Raw genomic sequence first — 15,384 nt, 5'->3', positions numbered from 1 at the left:
GCCTAGTTGCTTTTTGGTATTACTTGTCACTATAATAAAGAAAACACCACACGCTTCAATGATTGCAACAGCATACCTTATTTCCCAACATCGCAACAATAACACGTAGCTCGTGGCTTCTGCTTGGTTACAACCTGTAGGCTATGGAGTAATGGATTACGTCAATATTATATTTATAGGCATATTCACATGCTGTGTCACATAGTCTACACAGTCTGTTACCCCAATGCTATCTAATTTTATATTATATACTTGGTTATTTTTAAACTCTCATGTTACATATAATTTAATAACCACATAAGTTATATTTTACAAGATTTTATCGTTTATCACATTATTTTGTCTACCTATTTACATAGGCCTATATTAAGGATAGAGTGTTAAATTTAGGAGATTTGGAAAGTGTTCATTACCTAATGATGCCATTTTTATGGCGAAAACGTTCGTCCCTTGCTATGTAATAATATTTTGTGCGAGATCGTGCGTATTTGCTTGTTTTCCGCACAGAACCAATACGCGGTAAGTGTGAAATACCACATTCAGTATTGCCAACGTAACACACATAACAATTTCTCTCTTCTTACCGCTTAAGCGCGACATTCATTTTACTGCTTTAGGCTTTTAACATATTATTTTTAGAGACATTTAACATAGTAATAATTATAAATTGGAAACTTACCACTGCAATTTCACCTATATTGCAATGTTAATTATTGTTTTTAAATATTTGCAAAAATTAAGTAAAGTCTACTACTCCACGAAACTTATTGCATTCCTGATACAAGTAACATTAAGGAAGCCGTGAAAAAATCAACAAGATTCCAGATGCCGATGTTATTACTGCAATATGTTATATAAATAATATTGTTAAAATATTAAAATGAAAAATAAATCATTACATAACCTTACCGTTTGTTTTAAGTTCGCATTTATAGACTGGGGGGAAAAAAAGACAGACGTATATCACGGCCTGCTGGAGTATAGTAAACACAGAAAACATTTTATAGCAACAATGTTGAAGAAAGATATTTTATTTTTCCGAAGTTGCCGTCATTAAACAGAAACCAACATGGAGATTTCATTGCAACTAATTAGAACTACGTTTCACTTTTTCAATCTTTTCCTCGACCATGAAAACGTCAACATACCGCTCTTGTAACGTATATTATTATTTCATCTTATGTTATAATTTAATGACTTGAATGGTTTTCGATAATTGATAAGTAATTTGACGGTAATAAATAAATCGTCATACATTCATTTTGTAATAATTATACTTATGGGACCCAATATGCCTTTGAAATTAATATATTTTGCAAAATACATCATTAAAATCTTACATTAGTCCACGAGTTTTAATTTCCAACAATACATTTGATCATAACAAGTTGTTTCTTTAATTTCCATTAAATATGTACCTGTACTAATGTAGTACTAATCAAGAGCTCTTAACTAATTATAGATTAACACGAGCACATGCAACCGGAGTAGCTCAGTCGGCAAAGGTGCATGCCTACTGTCCTGGCATTGCGCTGGGACGTGGGTTAGATTCCCGCTTTGGCCGATTACCTGATTGGGTTTTTTCCGAGGTTTTCGCCAATCGTAGGGTCAATGTCAGGTAATGTATGGTGAATTCTCGGTCTCATCTCGCCTAATACCATCTCGCTGTCACGCCTGTCACCAATTCTATCGACACTACATAACCGAGTAGTTGATACAGCGTCATTAAATAATTAAGAAAACACGAGCACATGAATATTACGTTGTTATTTACAATATTATGTTATTAGTAGAAAATAAGCACGAGGTTTTTAATATAAGTGAAGAAAGATATTTAGGAATATTTTTCTACACTTCGTTCCAAAATGTCTGACAGAAGAAGTAAACATTGCCGGCAGGGGAGGAGAGAAGTATAATTGTTATCGAACCAATGGCAGGGGTCTCATTCTACGTTTACCTTGAAGTTGGGAGGTCTGATGCGTTCTCTCCTCCTATGTAGAAATATTTACTTCCCCTGTCATACATTATGGATCGAAGTATAATATAGTTTTTGACTTTTATGTGTTTTAAAGTTTCACGGTGACTGTGGTCAGAATTGTGTTTTTGGGTATTCCACCGTGTCCTGGAACTATATACAGGTTCCATCATCAGGGGAGATAGATAAAACCAGGAGGGATAGCTATTCTGTTGAGCTCGTTACGCCAGGCCAATGAGGATGACATACTGTTTTAACAAAATATCATTCAGAAATAATATGGTAATAGTTATTACTAATGTAATTATTATTCTTCATGTAAAATTATACTACTACTCTTATTATTAGTATTATTATTATTATTATTATTATTATTATTATTAAGTTATTATTATTATTATCATTATTATTATTATTATTATTATTATTATTATTATTATTATTATTAATCTAATATTGTAAGAACATCATTAATACTGAATAAATCATTAAATTTTTCCCTAATATATTTATTGTCAATGTACGAAATTCATTTAGTACATCATACATAATAAATAAAAACGTGAATTTATGAAACCATACTAATATTATTTATTTTCCGTACAAAATCCACACACTCTTACAATACTGACAATATAAAACATATAAGCATACTTTTTTAAGTATTACAGAACTAAAAATTCTATACAAAATCTTTTTCAACTACATTATTTTTCATAAAATATTTTATAGCAATTCAGCCAACATCATTGACCCTGAAAATTAAATTCGTTCGATTATTACTACCATGAAGAGTATATAATAGGATATTAAATTATATCTTCATGGCTTGTGATGTCTTTCTAGATAGGTAATAAACTTTACATCTATAATTCTTGTAGCAACTATTTTGTATAATATGTGGTTATTATAAAGTAACTAACATAGTTGAAATTTATATAATTCTTTAACAAATCGTGCTATAGGGCTGAACTAAGAGGCTATGGAATGTGTGAGGGACTGAATTTAATTATTCCGTGCTGAAACAAATGTTTCCATTCGTATGATGTGAAGTTTTATGGAGTGTGAAGGGGGACATAACCGGTTACAAGGAGCGCAGCGCAAGGTCAAGCACATCTCCGCCAACCGGCCACGCGTCCAAATGAAGTTACTATAGCATCCTGTATTACGATAAAACATGTATGTCCAAACGCCTATAGAACCAGGAGATATTGCACATCAATCATGCTCTGCTAAGGTCAATAACTTTCCGTACAAAATAGGAAAAACTACCTTAAAGAATGTGCGCTGCGGGTTGCTTACGCGAGGAGTTACCTCGTACGAGTTACAATTTATTGGACATCCATGCGATACAAGGTTGCGAAGTGCTTTTTACAAAATCATGGAAAAGTTTGAAAAACGAACAGAGCAGAATATTTTTTGCACGATAGTATATTTTGAAAATGAAATTTTTAAAAATCTTCATATACATTAGGTACATTACATTATAAACAGCGGACTGAAAGTTTGCAATCTGGCCAACTTACAAACTTCACCATCAACTTCAATGTGAAGGAGTAAAAATGACTCAGGCACTTCTAATATTTCGTGTTCAATTGGGATATTTTTTATTTCTTTTTGTTAAATGAAGTTTGAATTGTTTACACATCGGATTTATAAAATAAAACCATCTGCCCTTCATTAAGGGTGACCACAAGAATCCAGAAAACAAATACATATATAAAAGTTTACAATGAAAATACATAAAATAAATTTGAAAAGAAAATAAAAGTGAATCATATTACTTGAAAAAGAGATGAAATTGCAAAATTTGAATTGAGTCGTTTAGAATTTCTCTAAGAAATTTCTCAACACTGTAAAATGTGAATCCCTTTGATTTTAAAAGGCTATAGGTGTATTTCGAAATGGTACCACGAACTTCAAAAAGAAATCCGTGTACTGACCAACGATTAGCCATGATGTTATACTGCTTGCTAAAATAAGGAATGCAAGGTTCATAGATGATTCTCTTTTCATTATCAGTAAGTTTTGGCTGTTGTGCATCTCTTTCAAACCTAATAGTCGGGGCTAGTATTGTTCCTGTGTCCTTTTTTCTATCATTGACAACAATATCTGCTCGTCTTGTTGAATCATCTTCCAAGATACAATGCACTTCTTCATGGACTTCCAATCCTTGTTGTCTTAGGATGTCAGCAAACATTTTTCTTACCCTGTGATGGCGGTTGTTCCGCAGTAACAACCAAATGTAGTGATTTGTTTCGTATAATGTATATTATTAATTAACACTGCGTTTTGAGTATGAATTTTACATGTATTGTAGGATTGTAGCTTACATAGAAGGAAGTGTTTTTCACTATAACTCTAGAGCAGTTATTTGTAATATTTCAACATACTTATCTAGGTTCTCAACTCTGAATTCAGTAAAATCAACTTTCAATCGTGGCGGCCATTTGTTGCAACGACGAGAAAACACACTATCGTGCAAAAAAATTCCATACAGCACTACAGTAGTTGGAAAACTTTACGTAAACTTCTGAAAATGTATCCCTATGTACTACAAATGATGTTTGGATTGAAAGAAGCTATTTATGAAAAGAGATGCAAATTTTCATTACATGTATTAGTTCAGATGGAAATTAAACTGGAATCTCGAATACAGTGACAGACGAAATCTACTTTATTCTCGATAGTAAAATCAACACTCACAGTTGTGCAATATGGACAAAAGACAATCCACGTGAACGGACTAAATTCCATTCTTAGCGCATTCCACAGTAGCTCAGTTCGTCTTGCTTGCTCAATTTGTTTGCCAGTTACATTAATTTCAACCATATCTTACAATAAACCTATGCTTCATTCAGATACTGAGGAATTACATCTCAAAATGTGATATCTGAATATGAATCTACCATTCCAGGAATACCAGTCAATATATTCCTTGTATAGGCCTATATTTCATTTTCGTAACATAATTCTTATTAGATACTGAATGACTACACATGTTCAAATATTCCAACTATTTTTGTAAAGTCTATTAGCTTAAATCTATAAATAAATCATGCAAAATTACATTAAACTTCTGTCAATATTACTTTCAACATTCATTAAAGCACATATGATAAAAACTACAATCACAGAACATCATGCAACAGTCATACGTTACAATATCTAAATCGATTTACATTGCGACTATACTTTCAAAGTTGATTATTTTGGTATAGAAAAATGAGGTAATATTTAATTGTAGGTAGAACAATATACAATGAATAATTTGCACCATGTTAAAATGACGAACTGCACTTCATATTTTGCATATCTTTCAGTCAGTGTTTAAAGAAAATAAAATTAATGTCTCACGCATATTATTCTCATTAATTTTCTTCCAGAGGTGAGCACGGTAGCCACAAAACCTTCGACTCATTCTTTCAATGTAATTATTAATTTAATGGCCATTTAAATATCCAAATATTATGAGAGGATGGCATGGCTGTGATGGAGTAATAAAGGATACGACTGCGTGAGGAAACGTAAGTACAAGAGAATATAGAAACTTTATTTACTAAAAGTTTAATGATATCTACCGGGATCGACACCACTTTTCCTCAATGGTTTATTCAACCTCTATCGTAAATAACCACTTACACTGCAAATTCCTTTCACAAACTTGAGGTTATAACAAGTTTGACGAAAATTTTGGAGGAAATTTTGGATAAATTTGAAATTTCTGTACCATTAGTCGAACTTTTCAAGTATAGTACACAACGATCTAAAGTATATATATCAAATTAATGGTTTACAAATGGATTATATACAATGGTGAAACTAAATCATCTATGTTTAAACAACTTTGGAATATTAGCTGTTAGGATTTGGTTCAAACCAAATTGCTTAATATTAAGTTAAATTATAATAATTATACCACAGCCATTACATTATGGAAAATTATACTTCACGGCCAAGAAGGTTTCCGTTTATCCCGGTATAAAATTTGAAACCTTGTGGTCAAAATGTTTAAATAAGGAACTATGTAAAATTCATTATTACTCAAAATTTACATTGGAAGAGAAGATACACAGACACAAAGACTCACTCGTTAATTTCGAATGTAATTTATTATACTAAAGTATATTTTAAGAGAGTAAAATTTAATTTTAGCTAAGAAAATATTTTATTCAATCATGTTCTTTGTTTGCAAGGTAACAATAAAATTATACATGATTAAAACCGAATTTAATGATATTATCAAATGATTGACTTTCCTTCCAAGAAATAAAAGACACGCTGTTAAATCCAGGAAGAAAATAAATAAAAATAGCTAAAAAGCGAGTCGATAATTCTAATAATTTGGAAGCAGTGTAATATCGTATATTGCTTCAATACCATCGTCTTCAGGCCTATTATGTTCTTTGGAAATTAATTGTATTACAACAACCTTTCTAGAAATTTCGGAAACGATATTCAGAAATATATTTGTTAACATATTTCGAAGTAATAATAATTAATGCAGTTTTGTGATTAATTTTTAGATGGACGGGCTACATTTTTTTAATATTAAAATATGATAAACTGAATTTTTTTAATAACTGTAGGGCAAACTCGTCTAACTTCATGATATTTTTATTTAAATTTATCACAAAATTATACCAACGACAAATGTAATTCTGATGGTGTAGTATAAATGGCAGAATATGTACTATAATATGGATTTTGTTCACTGCGCTCTTGCAGTTACGTGAGCGGATTTTTTGGAAACTACTTGAAGAGTTGTGAGATCTATAGCTTTGAATTTGTGAGTGAATACACCATCCGATTTCCTTTGTTAAAAGAAAAGTTTTTAGCTGTGTTTTGTGTCCAAATTGTTTTCAATGATAAGTACTGACATTGTAACATACTTCTTGGTGAAAATATAAACTTATCAATGCACTGATTATGTAACACAGCCTTATCTTGAGAGGTTATTTTTTAGCGTTTTCCTCATTCCACGAGGCCATTTTTTTTTCTTTAAATGTTTTCTATGAAGTAACAACTTTCTCTAGTGGAATAAATATCAAATGCATCAAATGTAAAATATTTGTGTGTGTGTGTGTGTATTCATAGCATCTCTGATATGTTGTGCATGTCGTGGCCCCAGTTAATCTGGATTAACGAGATTTTACTGTAGTTTGTGTAAAAATAAGACAATTAAAAATTGTTTGCTAAATTTTATAATTTTCCTTCCACTTTGACATGAACTCGCCCCTATAACCTTGCCGACACTAGAGCACAGTGGGTCAAAACGGAAATTTAGCAGGACAAATTAATAACTTATACTCTATTTAACAGATTTTCATGAAATTTTAGACACGAGTTACAGTAGCATATATTTTTTTGTGTAAGAACTCTCATTATCTTCGTGTACTACTTCTTTATAGAGAGTGGTTTTAGACAAAATCAATAACTTTTCTCCTACCAAACAGATTTTTTATAGCTGTAGACAACAAAACAGCTTCATCTTCAGGAACCAAACGAAGAAGATCTGTGCTTAAAGAAAAACCGAATGATAACCCTAATGATTTTGTGCGGATCATGCTCAGGAAATTTCGAGGACGACAAGTATGGGTGAAAGATGGATTCAGTGTGTCAGTTGTGATCAATGGTTTCATGATACATATCAGTACCTTTCAAAATATAGAAAGAACTTTAATTGTTTGGGTTACAGGTATGAATCTGACAGGAATATAAAATTTGACTGAATATGCTTAAATATTTTGAATTTAAGGACTATCACGAAAATATTCTTGTACTATCACGAAATTATACCAGCCCTTCTACAGTACTAATTATTTCTATTGCTTGTTCGTAATTATTGTATAAATTTATTTTACGTAAAAATGCTGACATGTAACTTCCTGAAACCTAATAATTTACGTACATTAAAACCATTCATATTTTTTTAAGTTTCAACCTCATTTTTACACCAAAACCTTAGTATCATGAAATTAGCCGAGTCTGCCTTTTATTAAAATAGAGTTTACAGTATGTAATAATAAAGAGGAATTTAACAGCACTTTTAGTTTCTTATAATTGCAAATTATAACTAGGTGTACAGGCTAAATGAGAAAGAACCATAGACACAACTTTACATCAAATCGTAACGATATATTGTTCTTTAGTTTTTAAAAGTGTTGGTTCACTTTTGTATGTCCTGTTACAATACAGATTAAATTTAGCATTGGGTGTATCAAATATTTGGAAGAATTACTCATAAGTAATTTATTTGTATTTTAACACTTTGGCATATATTCACAGAGGACGTGTCGCACTCCCAGTAAAATAGTGGCGTAACTCAAAAAATTGTGATTTGCAAAGAAATCCTATTTCCTAATAAAATACTGCTGTGAAAATATTTTAATGAATAGGTACCAAAACCTTTGATAATTCGCTATTTTATTATTAGAATTTCATACCTCCAACTAGTAAAACAGCGTTGGATATAATTTACAAAAGTAATATGTGATTATCGACGTACGACAGTATTTTTACTGGTTGTGCGATTATCAGTATACATGACTCCTTTCATTTTTTTTACAAATACACAATCGTACCGGTATATGATTTCATAATTTAAACTTCAGTAAAATCGTTTTCCAATTAATAGTAGAAACTGCATGTTCTGTGTACAAGAATCAGCACGCCAAAAATGGAAACACATCAAAATCTCTCAATTTTGTAACTTTATAGTAAACAAAAATCTAAAATAAATGGTTCTATTTCTTAGCTTACATAAATGTCAAATTAAGAAACATAACAAAAAACTAATGAAGAGGCAACAGACAAAAGCAATGAGCGTTAAAACTGTCCTCAATCTTGTAAATTACATTCATCTCTTCCGTTAAGTTTACTTTTAAACTGCCTTAACGACATTTTAAATATTTAACAAAGGTTGGTGAAACTGGGCCTCATACTTTTAAGTCGCATTAGTTTGAAACACTTGAGAATTCTTAAAACTGGAAGAAAAGGTTGCTATGTTATTCTCTCTGGTAAAGATATTAAAACAGTATCATTGAGAAGCTTACAAACAATTCTCTAAAGCTTATTCAATTCTGTATAAAAGAAATAAAAAATGTTATTCTAGCACAAATTCTGTAATAATAATAATAGAAAAATGTCATGCCAAGATATTTCAGATGTTTTAGGTGGGTAACAATAATTTTCCCTACAAACTTTTTTTTAATGCTTTTATCATGAATGAAAGATATTTCTCTACCGATATTTTATTTGCCTGCGCACTGTTAATATAATTCATCATGCGACAACTGTGTAGATACAGGTTTTATCTGCAGCAGTCGATTTGCGCATGCTCGTGACGATTCCAAACCGTTGGAAACTGCTCCAGAAGCAAATCTAATCATTTATAAAACTTCCTGAGACAGTAGAGTATCCTGCAATTCAAGTTGACAGAAAAATTTACACAGATGGGTCTGGAATGTGCTTCTATTCGCTCAGGAGACGAATAATTGGAGAAATATTTCGGGTGGGTGCGAAGCTGGTGACAGGAGGAGATACAAAGACAAAAAGAAATGAGGGTTTACTTCTCCGTTCAGTCGCCACTTCCGGCTAAAGAATATTTTAGAATGAATTCTGAAGATTAAATATAGCTTTTTGCTCATTGCTGTGTTAACCTGTTGCATAAAATATTTATATTATCATTGCACAAATAAATATTTTGACTAGTATATGAGGAAATTATACAACGTGAAGTCACTAGTACCCAGTTCTATTAGTTAAAATATGAACTACTGTAATTTGTTTGTTTACGAGTAGAATTGTTTCTTCCTTCTGCATATTAAATATAATTTACATGAGCTACCAGTAATTTACTAATTTTTCGAGCGAATTGGCAAAGGCATTCCGCTTGCGATCTAACAGGAGTGCAAAAATGTGAAGTCTCTTTGTTTTGTTCGTAAGAAATATATTTGGTGCCGTACTAATTTAATAGAAGAGTCAACGGGATTCAAAGCAAAAATGTGGTGAAAAAGAAAAATATCTTACTTTCTCCTGGACGTGAGCGCAAACTCTGTCTCTCTGCAGTATATTACATGAACTTTTAGTTATCAGATAAGAATTCTTAATTTTATTTGAAATTAAGAAGTGTTAGAAATACTGGTGAAATGAAAAATCATAATATTTGATCCCAAAATAAAATATAATGAAATTATGTCTTAATAGAGACGTCTTTACTTAATAACGAGCACGAGTTATACTCTTTCAGAGGTGAGCTAAAATTTTATCTGTTTATATTATACTAGTGGCTTGTGCAGCAAATGCTGCAAACTAAGTTCATTAGACTTTTCAAATAAAAACTTTTCAGATTTATTTTCAATGAAAAATACCAACATTTTGAAAGTTATTTGCTTCCATAATAATGAAACATACTCCCTCTGAATGGTTTTTTTAATGCCAAACACTTTTTCTTGCACCTATCCACCTTCAGTTTTGAGTTTCAACGCGAAAACGCAAGTAACAATGTCAAGACGATCAGTATGTTTTTCATGAGGGAGTAAAGCAACAGCTACTTCAGGTCATTGTGGATTGTAGGTTAAAGTTAAAACAAAGTCAGGTTTGCTATGCTTTCGAACAATAGAAATAGGATCTTGGTATAGCTGCTGCATTTAAAGCTTGAAATGTAGAGGGTAAAATCATTTTATCCTGCTAAGAGATCTTGCTGAAATGATCGGGAGACTACAAAATTTTGTAGGCCTCTTATTTTATCAGTAAGTAATACCGTCTTTCCTTATGAACTGTAATTTTTACGCTCTCTCGAGCCAATACCGAAAAGAATGACGCATATAAGTATCTACACCACATCGCCATTAAGTATATGAAAAAGATCCAACCCCACTTGATTAATAACTATAAAAATATTTCATTTTTAATAACAATATTATTATCTTACGCAAGTTTTGTAGTTACATATTATATATATATACATATATATATATATATATATATATATATATATATATATATATATTAACATCATGGCATTAACTATAATAATATTTCATATCTAATGGTAATAATGTCATCAAATCACCTCAAGTTTTGTAGATTTTAATATCCAATACACAGCTGTACTCAGAAAATTACACACCGCAGAATCAGACCTGTAAATTATTTTTAGTAAGTCTTGAACTTTTTAATAACCAAATGAATTTGAACTCTAAATATATCAGCAATCCTGCAGGTCATAGTCTTCGTGTAATAGTCTATTGTTTATTGTAGTGTGTGTTTTGTTTTATTCTGAAATGCAATTAGTTCTCAAAACTGACGAAAGATGGATTTTAGAAAATAAGAAAATTATGTAGAAAAACTAACGTTTCATTGAAAGTTACTATTTTTCTGAAAATTCTTGGATGCCAAGCTTCAAAATAACGGGTCACTCATTAAAATCTGTTCAGTCGTTTTCCGGTAATGTCCATTACCAGTTCAAATTATATATATAGTTTTTTGTTACAATTATTAGCAAAATAAATACATATTATTATTATTATTATTATTATTATTATTATTATTATTATTATTATTATTATTATTATTATTATTATGGAGTTATTATAGTGCTTTTAAAAACGCTCATTTTGATATTTTTATTATAATAGGAAATAGAGAAATATTTTCTTCAATACGAAATATAATTTAAAATTCTTGTTTCTTCATCGGGATTTACAAGAAGTCTGGTACGTAAAATCATACTAAGGACTCTCATTAATAAAGCGCGATTTTGCCTTTGTAGATTAGTAATTAATAAATTCCTCACGAACTACTGTTCTGGTTTTTCTTAAGTGACCTATATTGACTATTAATTTTGTCAACCTGTATGTTATTAACGACAATGAAATTTGAAAGCTGCATTACAAATAAATTAATAGGAAAGTCCATATACAGGGCCTACATGCGTTATAACTTCAGTTTACAAGACAAATTTAAGAGTTTGGTTAGGTCCTAATGCGGGATGAAGGACACCACGGAAGTACAGAATCTTACGTAAAATGTCTATTTTTAGAAAATTAAATCGTTTCTATAAAATTATGTATAAATATTTATTTATTTTTCCAAATATTCGTCTTCAACTCCTGTACAGAGTCCATGAAAACATCTTGTAACCTACATAAAAGACACCATTTTTTTTTAACCTTGGCGTGACAGCCAATGGAGAGCCAAGAAGAAGTGAACGATCATCCAACCAGTACTGGAGTAACGTTGTCAATAACATAACCCCCTCTAGACGATATAGCCGGTTTATGAAACTGAATTTCTCTACTCATTGCTGCTCTCTGAAATTCTATCAATTTGTTTATTTGAAGAAATTTTACTATTATACACGATTAATAAAATTATGTAAAAAATAAAGAAGAGAAAGGCTGATAGTTGGGATAAAATATATCTTTATAAGGACGTAAAATACATTCCGTAATGCTGGACGTGTTTCTAGGCTTTCAAAGTCAACGTATGTGACACCTTGAATTTCTGCTTATGGAAGGATATACGAAAACATAGTTTATTATAGAAATAGGCCTAAAAGTGGAGAAGAAAACAGATCTTGTCGCACGTATCACAAAAGCAATAACTGTTGTTAAAAGAATATCGGCATTTTTGAGTGCATGGGACTCATCTCTTCCTCATTTTAGCTTTGAATAGAAGTTCGTGACTCTTCTTTGAATACCTTGTCTAGTGCATCAGCAAATAATAAAAAAAATAAGCCTACTGTTTTAGTTAATGGTTGCAAGAATTTTACTCAACGTAGAACTTCAAATCTGTAGTGGTAGGCAAATAATTTCCAGCAATGGTCACTTAAGAAAATAAGTTAATGAAGAAGTTTGCCCAAATAATTTTTCTTCATCTTTAAAATTCCTGATTTATAATAAATTGAGTCTAGAAATACCAGTGACTTCACATTTCTCAGAAAGCGTTAATGCTTATAAATATATTTACAATTTCTACATTTCAGTCTATGCTTTTATATAAGAACAATAGAAGTTAAGCTATAAATGAACTATCTCTGCAAATAATAAATGATTTTTCATATTCATAATGATTAATTTTTATTTTAAAATTTTATCCCTTCATAAATGAAGCAAAATAACAGAAAACTGAAGCAATGTTTACAATATGTACGAAAGATTTGCTATCCTTAATAAATTAAAGTTGTTACATTACATTCACTCCGTTTCATACTTCATATCTTTAATATATCAAGTTATGAGTAACGATATTGAATGTAGTTTTCAACACAAGGCTGTAATACATCTCAAATCATTCGCTAAAGTACTATCCGTGAAACTTTTCTTGATCCTTATTTTAACGGGACGAAGAACCTACTCCCGCCTTGCTTATGGCAGTGCTGCCAACCAAAGAGAACTCAACACTGAACTAAACAAACAGTAAACAGATTGTAACCAATTTTATTGTAACCCCTGTTCCGCACAGTTATTTCTCTGTCTCACAGTGAACATTTCGTTTCGAGAAGGAGTGCGAAAGTGTACATTGATATTCCTGGTATTTCCTAAGCCATTGTAGTGAAAAAAAGTACTATACCTATGTTCGAATGTTCGAAAACAAAATTAATTCAATTTTTCAACTCATTAGTTTACTGTATCTATCAAACAACAACCAGTAACCACAATATTCAAGGCTTTGCAATTATACCACCAGATGTCACAGCGTATGCATACGAGATTCAATTTTGTTCTTCAGTGGTTGCCACTCCTTGTCAACGAAGATGAACAAACCTTACTATAGAGCTGAAGGATCAAGAAAAGTTTCGCGCATAGTATTTATCTCTGGTGGTAAAGAGAATCATCGAAATTTCCGTTTATAATGTAACGCTACTGATCGTTGAAAAATGTTTAATTTTCAGCAATTATTAGTTACTACAAACTTAATTTTCTCAATTTTTTTTAAATACAAGCTAATCCTGGGATTAAAAATCGAAATTAATTTTTCTAATAAGAAGAAAGCATTCAAAGTACTTTACGTACATTTCTAATCAATTTCTTTTTTTTTAAATTTCCAGAAATTATTACTTTAAAATTATCTTCTACAGTATAAAACATGTTTCATACTAAATTATATTGCTGGAATTTTGTTTTGCATATCTAAAATCACTACTATAAAGTATGATAATGAATTTTTTCATATATAAAATATGCATGTCGACAAGTAAATATGCGTAGTGCTTGTTTAACGGAGTAAAAATTAATTTCATGCTGGATAAAATTAGACTGTATATATACACTGGTTGCAAACTATTTACATTATTTTATACAGTATCTCAATATTTCAGCGTACATTATTTCGGAACATTTTATCTGAAAAGCGGGGAAATTGGTTCTAAATTAAAATGTATAGGCTATGTAGTATCCGACTACATAAAAAAATCATTGAAAATTTAAAACTATTTTTTTTTTCTTTTCTTACATTTAGGAGATAAAAATATGCCACAATTCGAGACTGTTCCTTAAAAAGAAAGAATTTTATAGTCCCACCAAGTCTGTAGCTTCAGAACTATGTGAAGCAAAAGTGCAACTTTTATACAGTAATTAATTATCGAGAAATTAAGAGAGTTTTTACTTCTGTCCAGAACGTGTTGACAATATTTCTCTGACCTTATGATGATACCAAGAGTAGCAGAAGAAGAGACCAATAGAAATATGCATTTAAAACTTCTATGAGAGTATCTACAAAATGAATATTTGGTAATATATGAGAAAGACAAGCAATAACTCCTTATAACGAATAAAACGTTTCACGGGTCATAGTGCTGATAGTGATACTAATATTTTGGCTTTTTCTGTATCCCGGTCTACTAAGAATATTCTGAGAAAAATACGTGCTTTAAATTTAGGACTACAATCAGACTTATGTTATAATAAAATCACAAAAATTCATCTCAAGAATACTTTGTATGTAAATGTATAAAACATACTCTCAGACATTCATACTACTTCTGTGGCTGGTCTTCTTCTTCTTCTTCTTCTTCTGCTCCTTCTTTCGCTTGTTGAGATTCTTCACCTTCTTCCCTTGGAGGTTCCGGCTGCTGGGAGGGCTGAACGGTAGCGGGGACGGTCTCAGTCTCAGGTTCAACTCTCTCCCACTGCCATCTCCCTGGAAGGGGCATTTCGTGTTCAAAGTCAAAATTCCATCTAATTTTCGCCTCCTCGTTGTCTCTGCGGGCCTCTTCTTGCAGAGTGTTGATGAAGTTGTCCCCGGATCCGTCACGAAACCCATCATCCCAGTCGAAGTTCAGTCGACGTCGGACTGGCAGCCGCTCTCCCATCCTGGCAGACGTTATGCTGCAACACACGCAACAAATTGCCTTCGTCAGTACTGTGTGGCCACGTTAGCAAAACATGAGGAGAATCAATTAA

At 31.3% G+C, this 15,384-nt stretch overlaps 1 protein-coding gene across 3 annotated transcripts in view; it reads right to left on the bottom strand.

The window, feature by feature from the left end:
- Positions 1-2,542: 2,542 nt before the first annotated feature.
- Positions 2,543-15,384, bottom strand: part of LOC138709315 (uncharacterized) — a 124,228-nt gene continuing 111,386 nt past the window's right edge. For all 3 annotated transcript variants that reach the window (XR_011334908.1, XR_011334907.1, XM_069839991.1), the window contains exon 2: positions 2,543-15,309. Coding sequence is in view for 1 of the 3 variants with exons in the window: in XM_069839991.1 (XP_069696092.1) it covers positions 14,958-15,309 (352 nt within the window). In the remaining 2 variants the exon portion in view is untranslated. The remainder of the gene's footprint in view (positions 15,310-15,384) is intronic.

This window comes from Periplaneta americana, chromosome 11 (genome assembly GCF_040183065.1).
Source record: "Periplaneta americana isolate PAMFEO1 chromosome 11, P.americana_PAMFEO1_priV1, whole genome shotgun sequence".
Lineage (NCBI taxonomy): Eukaryota > Metazoa > Arthropoda > Insecta > Blattodea > Blattidae > Periplaneta > Periplaneta americana.
Note: the sequence above shows the minus strand (reverse complement) of the source record. Positions and strands in the feature narration are given on the sequence as shown.